The sequence below is a fragment of the Coenobita brevimanus genome, chromosome 84, assembly GCF_032717465.1.
Source record: "Coenobita brevimanus isolate Jiangsu-jjx chromosome 84, ASM3271746v2, whole genome shotgun sequence".
Classification (NCBI taxonomy): Eukaryota; Metazoa; Arthropoda; class Malacostraca; order Decapoda; family Coenobitidae; genus Coenobita; species Coenobita brevimanus.
Genome location: NC_137037.1, coordinates 47,937,434 through 47,946,047, shown reverse-complemented (window position 1 = coordinate 47,946,047; position 8,614 = coordinate 47,937,434). Strand labels below are relative to the sequence as shown.

At 44.0% G+C, this 8,614-nt stretch overlaps 1 protein-coding gene across 1 annotated transcript; it reads right to left on the bottom strand.

Annotated features, from left to right (window-relative positions):
• Positions 1 to 667: 667 nt before the first annotated feature.
• SiaT (beta-galactoside-a-2,6-sialyltransferase) lies at positions 668 to 8,198 on the bottom strand. The gene is made up of 8 exons (XM_080280361.1): positions 8,138 to 8,198; positions 5,961 to 6,119; positions 5,056 to 5,288; positions 4,245 to 4,408; positions 3,691 to 3,782; positions 3,258 to 3,457; positions 1,626 to 1,803; positions 668 to 939 (listed from the first exon to the last, which is right to left on the bottom strand). The coding sequence occupies exons 2-8, from the start codon at positions 6,109 to 6,111 to the stop codon at positions 668 to 670; spliced, it is 1,290 nt and encodes a 429-aa protein (XP_080136487.1). The 5' UTR covers positions 6,112 to 6,119; positions 8,138 to 8,198.
• Between the last annotated feature and the right edge of the window lie 416 nt (positions 8,199 to 8,614).

The following is an 8,614-nucleotide window of genomic DNA, read 5'->3' as shown; positions in this document are numbered from 1 at the left end:
CTAATTTTAACTGTGTATAGCTATAGTTTAAGAGGGTGTAGCAACAGTATGTCCTTTTATGCGTCGTGCGATGATTACACCCGTTCGAGGTTCCCTCGATGACACTATAGCTTACAAACTCACTCACAAACATCCAATCCAACATAACATCCACTCCAACACAAACATCCACACGCAAACATCCACTCACAAACATTCACGCCAACACAAATTTCCACGCAGATTTTTCACCCTTCACTCAAAAAGTCATCCACACCTACTCCCGTGTGTGAAGCACTGTGTGGGGATGGGTTTGTGACAGGAAGTGGTGTTCCTCAGCTCTGTGGATTAGTTGCCAAGGACTTGTAAAACACAGCCTGAACATGTAGCATCAAGGGATGCAGCTTGTTAGGGGAAGGAATGCAACTACCGTCAATTAATAACTCATCGCAGCTGAAAGCAGTACAGTACTTGTACCGGTGGTTTATTTTCAAGCGTAATGTTTTGAGATTCTGGTAAAGAGCTTCGTGGATTAACTTTAGCCTATCATTTTTTTAAATTATTTCTTTTAGGGCAGCATAAATGAGAGCTCTGAATATTCATGGTGGCTAGCGTCGGACGACTGCAGCCAGCTTAGAGGATCACGCCACAACTAAACAACTAATGACAGAATACCTCTAGTGTGTCTTCACGCTGGGTCTGGAGGCAATGGTGTGGGTGGACACGTGACGGTGGAGAAACCCGGGACTGTGATGAAGCCGTGGTAATAGGTGTCGATGTCCCCCGCCGTGTTGAGCACCAGGGCTGCCAGCTTCTCAGAATCCTCTGGGTGCCAGCCACCGAAAGTGCAGGAGGTGTCGTTGTAGGCGTCCCAGTAGTGGCAGCGCGGGGTGACACGCATAGATGGCACGAACTCTACCGCGGTAACTCGCTGACAGTGCGCCATCATCAGCACTATACCTGTGAGGGGACACAGGTGTAATCATGACACAGGCATAACTGTCTGGCTAAAATTCGCTTCACGTGTGTCAGTATTTAAACGATACATACAAAATACAAGACAGCATTAATATGAAGATATTACTACATTTTACTTAAGCCATCTCAGTGTTTGAAAGATACAGATAATATACAATGCAATGTTAAGATGTAAATATGAAGACTAAATCAGTGAGACAGAGGTGTTACGAAAGTTCCAGTGCCATCTGGAACATTTTAAACGATACAGAGCCGTCCCGAGGAATTTTGTCGAAAGCAGGGACATACGTTACGAGCCTGTCAGCTGATTTCAGTTCTGTGTACCATTTTTGCACTTTTTCTTATCCAGGACAGCCCAGGTTAGGCGTGTTTTGTTAGTGTCAGGCTAGGTTTGTTTGATATTCATTTAGGTTAATCTGTTAGGCTAGGTTAAGTTAGGTTAAAGAAAAAAAAAACCTGGAAGAATTATCATTTTGGTAAAATCAGATTAACGCGTAGGGCAAAACTGGCCTACAGAGCGGAAATATGCAGCCTATCATCTGGGATGTAATGTGATTTGTACTGTGGCGTGAGTAAAGTGTTGCAAACATAATGCATAGCTTAAAAATGGGCGCTACGAAACGTTCAGTGCAACCTAAAATACGAGGCTGAGAGTTGCTATAGCCTACCGAGGAATCCTGAGGAAGGTGGGTGAGGTACGGGTCTGGCGTGTGGTGTGTGGTCTCTGAGAGCGTCCCAGATGTTCCAGAGGGAGGCGGGATGCAGCAGGTGTAGGTCCTCCTGGGGCACCATCAGCCGACGACGGAAGAACACGGGGAACAGGTCGAAGTCGGGGTTCTTATACCACTGGGGGCGAGATGGGTTATGTTAGGCTGTAGTGTGACTGATTATAGGTCGAAGTCTGGGTTCTTATATTACTGGAGGTAAGACAGGTTAAGTTGTACATTATATTACCAGTCTCTTACCTACCCTGACTTCTGGCACTCATATCCAAGTTCCCAAACTATTCTCCCTACCACCTTCAGTGCCTCCCACCTGTCTCATACGCAAGTACCAAATTCCCGTTTACCCCTTACCACCTTTTATCTACCCTACCACCTCTCTGCCTACACTACTACCCTCTGCCTATTTTACTACCCTCCTCCCTACCCTATCATCCCTCTGCCCACCCTATCACCCTCTTGCCTACCTCACCATCCTCTTGGCCACCCTATCGTTCTCCTGCCAACTCTGCTATATCCTCTTGCCTACCCTACCACCCTCTTTCCTCCTGGGGAAGGGGGGGAAAGAATACTTCCCTCGTATCCCATTTTGTCGTAAGAGGCAACTAAAAGGGGTCCTTTTGTATCTAGTCTCTCTCTCCTTATGGTCCTCTTCTTCTTTTCTGTCCTACCTCTCTTCCTGATATTTCCGTGTTTTTTCCTGCCTTTGTTTTCCCTCTCCTCCTACCAAGTTAGATATTTGGTTTCATGGCATGAATATTGTAGGGACTTCCCACTGACGTCCATCCTTCCACCCTTCTTGGGTTAAGCCGTTCAAACCAGCTGACCTATCAAACCACTTCATTGCCAAGCCACTTTAACACCAAGCCACGTCATCGCCAAGTCGCCTCATTATCAAATCCACTCATAATCAAGCCATTTCAGTACCAAACCACCTCAACACCAAGACCACTTCCATGTCAAGACGACTTCTAGACTAAGACCACTTAACACCAAGACTACTTCAACACCAAGACTACATCTACATCAAGACTGCTGCTACACCAAGATCACTTCTACACCAAGACCACATATACACCAAGACAGCTTCAACGGCTAGACCACTTCAAAACAAAAACTGCTTCTATGCCAAGACCACTTCAATACCTAGACCATTTCTACGCCAAAAGCTCTTCAACCCCAAGACCACTTCAACACGAGGACCACCTATTCGCCAAGACCACTTCAATGCCAAGACCACTTCAATTCCAAAACCACTTATACGTCTCCTTTCCAGACTCTGTTCCATTGCTAGTCATATATATTTGCTTTGAATTAGTGTCATAATTATAATCTTTGATGTCTGGTGCTAGGAATCCGTTACTGATTTTAGTTCCTACCACCCTCCTGCCTATCCTACCACCCTCTTAACAACCCTGCCGTCTTCCTGCCTACCCTGTCATACCACCTCTGCCCCCTATGCTGTCCGCCGATCTACCTAGACCCCCACCCTTCTACTTCTCTACCACCCTCCTACCCACATTATCACGGTTGTCTAGCCTGCCACCCCCCTACCTACCCTACCACCCCCTGCCTCACCTCCTCCAGCATGCCGTGGTACTTGCTGGGGTCCCACACGAGCACCGCCACATCAGAGTACAGCGGTGACCCCCAGAAGTCATACTCAGGCTTCGTCACTACCTGCGAGTTGACAATGCGCAGGGTCGTCCTCCGCCCCACGTCCCCCTCGTAGCCAGCCGTTGGGGCATGGTTGAAGCGGACTATGGCGTCATGTGAGTCTGAGGGCGCATTGGGTTAGATTAGGTCGGATCTGTTTGGGTTAGGCTAAGTCAGGTTAGGTTAGACTAGGTTGGGTTAGATTAGATTAGGTTAGGTTAGGTAAAATTAGGTTGAGTTGTTAAGTCGTGTTGTGATGGATTAACGTGAACATGCCTGAACCAGATTTGATCGGACGTGACCTGACATGATCTGATATGACCTGACATAATCTGACTGAACCTGATATACCCACCGATGAAGTTGCCGAGGCGTGACCCCCTGAGAGATGCTGCACTGGAGATCACAGCACACGTGTTGAAGAAACGACCCTCCAGGAGTCCCGTGCTGGTAGGGAGGGAAATGAAAAAGAGTAATTAGAGACTGTGTATAAATTACTGTGTACATTTATCTATAAGGTATCTAGGGCTCGTATTTTCGTTGACGTAGGACAGGGGTGCCCAACAACGGCCTGTGAATTGAAAACATCCTGCCAGCAGCACTCCACTGGTATACTTAATCCCTCTTCCACTAAATGGGTCCATTGTAGACAGCCACTCGGCTCGCAGTTAATCTAGTTTGTAATACCGGTATTTATATATCAAGTTGTGAGGGATAATAGTCCCAAGTAACACTGAAGTAACAATAATTCTTTGTAATTCTAGTGAAACACAAGTGATTGACAGCATAATTTTTTAATAAGAGACTGTACCTGTGTAAAGGAACTATTGGTTAAGACTGTGCCTGTGTAGAGGAATTATCCTGGCTAAGACTGTACCTATGTAGAGGAACTATTAGTCAAGACTGTACCTTGGGAAGTGCTTAGCCACCCCTAGGTCAGTGAAAGGTTGGTCTCCGTCCCTAAGCGTCCTGACCATGGCCTTACGCAGCGCACAAAGCAGCTGACCCCGCGATGTTTTAGTCCTGCCCTCACGCCATCCTCCCTTCGCCTTCACCTCGTACCGGTCGTCATGCTGGTAGGAGAAAGAAGGTACCATTGTGATCAGTTGTTCCTCTTTCCCCCTCTCTTTGGTACGATGCATCAGGAAGCATAGTGATCGGCATGCCGTAAGTGTAAAGCAAGCTCAGTGGACTGCAATAGTTGTTTTACCTTAACCTGGCCTAGATTTTCGTAATTTTGTAGCTTATTTCACGTAGCTAAGCATTAAAAAAAAAAAAAAAAGATAGTGGCCCATGTTCTTGCCGGGTAAGGAAGCTCCCTAACACCTCTTCCTTAGCGATTTATGTATGGAAATAGCTGACTAATCAATATCCTTTTGTACGTTACTTATATGGAATATGGCGATGATTGAAGGATTAATATAACTAAGAATAGGACAGTCAGGTGTATTAAGCAAAATAAATCACTTAGGAAGAGATGTCAGGGGGCTTCCATAACCGACGAAAATACGGGATTTAGACTTCTTAAGTTTGTAAATACTGAACCAACAAAACAAGATAGGTTGTATTTACGAGTAGGCTATAGCAGCTGATATCACCAAAGACAGGAAGAAAATTTATTGCTGTTAAGATATGCTAAGTAAATATGTTAGTAAATAAGTAGTGATGTTAGGTCTTTAGTTTCTCTCTCTCTCTCTCTCTCTCTCTCTCTCTCTCTCACCTTCATCAAAACACTGCCCCTTTGCCTCTGTGCCCGTCTCAGCTTCACGTATATATCATTCTTATGCCTCTCCACCGCCTTCTCTAGCTCCTCTCTGCTCATGGGTGGCTGCGTAGTGGGTATGGGCGTGGGTATGGGCGTGGAGGAGGGCGTGGGCGCGGGGGAGGGCACGGATTCGGGTGACCTGGCGCGGTTGGAGTGAAAGCGTGGTTTCCCTGGTCTAATTTCCACTTCTGGGGAATGAATGAATGCACGAATGAATGAATAAATAAATAAACGAATGAATAAATGAATGAATGAATGAATGAATGAACGATAACAGGAGAAAGAAAAATCAAGGGGGATATTCTGCACTCCTCTTTCTTAGCCCATCCTGTAAAAAAATATATTACGATACAGACAGATTCACAAAATAATTTCATAAGATAGCTTGAGATACTAGTAATTTTCCTGTCATACCTATATATGTATTTATTTCTGTAGGAAAAACAAGAAAAATCTGGATTTTTCTTTTTGTGCTCTCCCCATCATATTTTTCACCCCTGCAGCAACAAATCTCAGTTAGTACAGAGGATTTACAAAGTTACTTGAGATAAATTCCTTTTCGTGACCTACGATGTTTTTTTACATGAATAACAAGACATACAGGAATGTACGACACTCTCCTTTCGTCGTTCATCCTGCAAAAACACAACAGGTTCTATCAACGGCCTTAAGTCTTACTCAGTTTGATTCAATAATATATGCCAATGCTATTTTTTATATTATGGCTTCACTACAACCACTACACTACCACAACAGCACTGCTACCACTATACTACCACAGTTACTATTACTGGAAGTGGTATTTTTCACTATACGAAGAGAACCCTGCTACTACTACTACTACTACTACGAACGCCAACCTTCCTGATAATCCGAGATGCTTTCTGCTGACGTCAACTTGGCCGCCTCAGCATAGCGCCAATACTGGACCCATAACAAGTAGAGGTAGGAGCACATTCCAAGCACTACCAGGTTGAGGAACAGCCACACACTCAGACCCACCAGGCGCATCTTGATCACTGTCGAAGGAGAAGTATTAAGATAAACCACTTCAACACGGTGATGCATTTGCGTGTCTTATTTATTCTACTACACTCTGTTTATGCTACCTTGACCCAAAACTGACATCTCTTCCTCTTGAATGTTGAGTAGCAGGGACAGACTGGACATTTAGATAGGTCAGTCCAGAAAGGTCGCTCGGTTGATTATGTTAAAGGCCGATGAACCTCACAGGAAAAAGAAAGAAAGAAAGAAAAAAAAACTCCTAAGCGATTAATGTTGCTCATTACACCCTACCGTTCTCTTCTGTGATACTGATATAATTTTAATACCAGCTTACACTTAATAACGCACGCACAAAATTATATTAACCGGCTGTACCCCAAAATAAATCGCTTAAGGAAGAGTTGCCAGGGAGCCTCCTTAAGCTACGAGAATACGATGTCTCTCCTAGGTAAAAGAAAAAGAATCGTACCTTCTTTATTCCTGCACAGTTGTTGACTTTATACACGGGTTTTATTCGCCCCTGTTTAGAGTCTCATGTGTGGGGAGGCTCCCCACATACAGCTCTTCTCAATAGGGTAGAGTAAAAGACTTCTCGTCTTATCAGCTCTCCTCCTCTTTCTAGCTCCCTTCAACCTATGTCTCTTCGCCGCACTGTTGCATCTTTATCTCTTTTCTATCATTACTTCCATGGTCACTGCTCCTCTGAACTGTCTGCTTGCATCCCTCCACCTCTACGACGGGTGCGTAGCACCCGTCTAGCAACATACTCATCCCTTTTCTGTCCAACTCTCTAATGCAAGAGTTAACCGTTACTCCCAGTCCTTCATTTATGCAACAGGTCAACTCTGGAACTGTCTCCCTCTGTCCGTATATCCTACTTCCTATGATCTCCAGTCTTTCAAACGCATTGTGTCCAGGCATCTCGAAATGAACGGATCTTGAATTTGGCTCTCTTTTGTATTGTTCTTTATTTTTCTTGGAGGGAACGGTTTGCGGGCCCTGGCCTTTGGTTCCTTCTTTCTTGAATAAAAAAATGTAATCGGACTGAAGGATTTATAGGCGGTATTCAAAGGCTCTTCTCGTCGGCTAAAGCGCCCTAACATCTCTTCCTCACAGATTTAGTTAGCTTATTATACCTTACCACCCTCATGTGTGTTGGCTGAGTCTTATCTCCATACTCTACATAATTTACGTAGAGAATTAGATTAATCAGACGTATCCGAAAATAAATCGCAAAGGAAGAGGTGTTTCAACTTCATCAATCGGTCAAAATACGGACCCGACTGTTTTTGGTGGCTTCGTAACACTTTGTCCTTAACGATTTATTCTGCTCATTACACGTCAATAAACCTTTTGTATGTCGCTGATGTTATGTTGAGGTGAGATGAGGTGTGATTAAGTGGAGTGACCTGAGGGGTGGTGAGGTGGAGGTGGGGTGGGGTGATGAGGTGGGGTAAGGAGTGTCAGGTGAGGTGGAAGTGAGATGAGGTGAGAGGTGGCGAGGTAAGGTGTGGTGAAGTTGGGTGAGGGGTGGTAAGGTGGATTGAGGTGTGGAGGTGGTGTGCTACCTGGCATAAATATCTTAGCTGGTGAACGTACCAACGCAGCAGAGGGTTCTGTTCAAATGGGTACTGGAACCAGGGTTTTATATAAAAAAAATATTTCTCGGATTTGAGGTTACATTAGTATAAGGGTACTGTACTGTTTTGACATATTAGCCTCAGCGAGGTGCATGGTAGCCGTGGTGACAGCAGATGTAGCATCATCTCTGCTATCGATTTCAGTTCTCCCTTACTCCCTCCATTGTTTTCTCCAATTCCTTATTCTCTTCACCTTATTTTCCTTCTTAGTCTATATTTCTTGATGGAGCATGAAAAACAAAATTTGACAAATAATGAAAGCATCTGTTCTAGTACCGTAGAATTTTCACACTAAGCAAACGTCCAAAAATGAACTTAAATTGTTTGTTATGGCTTGATGTAATGTAGAATAATGACATGCACAATGACTCTGTCTTAAAATTGAAACTTACCGGGTGGAAATGGTGATAATGGGTGAAATACGAGGCTGTAGGGGAGCTTGTTGTTGATAGTTTCATGACGTCTGGCAGCGCTGCTGATTTGAGAGCATCTGCTGTTTATTGTTATAGAGTTCTACGCATACAGTACCACTTAATATATTTTAGATATTTTCGAGTAGATTTTCTAACGCGTGAACTGCCATTTTGGTTGACATGAATTTTTTTTTTTTTTTATCTCACTGACGTCTGCGGAATCACGCAGCCCTCTTCGATATAGTCTTTCTACTCCAGAAAGATATGCTTTTTGAAGATTATCTAAACTCTTATTATTTTTTATAAGGCTTTTATGGTCTTTCAGCTTGAATATAGGCTATAAAAATAGCATATAAAGTAGCATATATCCTCTCACAGATCCGGATTACAGTCGAACAATTTGGAAAAACGCCAATATTTGTTTTTGTTCACTATCACGTGGGATTCTATCATTGT

Bases quoted from the DNA above. Each gene is read 5' to 3' on its own strand.
- SiaT (XM_080280361.1), bottom strand. From the start codon at position 6,111: ATGCGCCTGGTGGGTCTGAGTGTGTGGCTGTTCCTCAACCTGGTAGTG. The intron at 5,289-5,960 runs GTTGGCGTTCGT...TTCATTCCCCAG, and splicing joins CATCTCGGATTATCAGGAAG to AAGTGGAAATTAGACCAGGG. The intron at 3,458-3,690 runs GTGGGTATATCA...ATGCGCCCTCAG, and splicing joins ACGCCTCGGCAACTTCATCG to ACTCACATGACGCCATAGTC.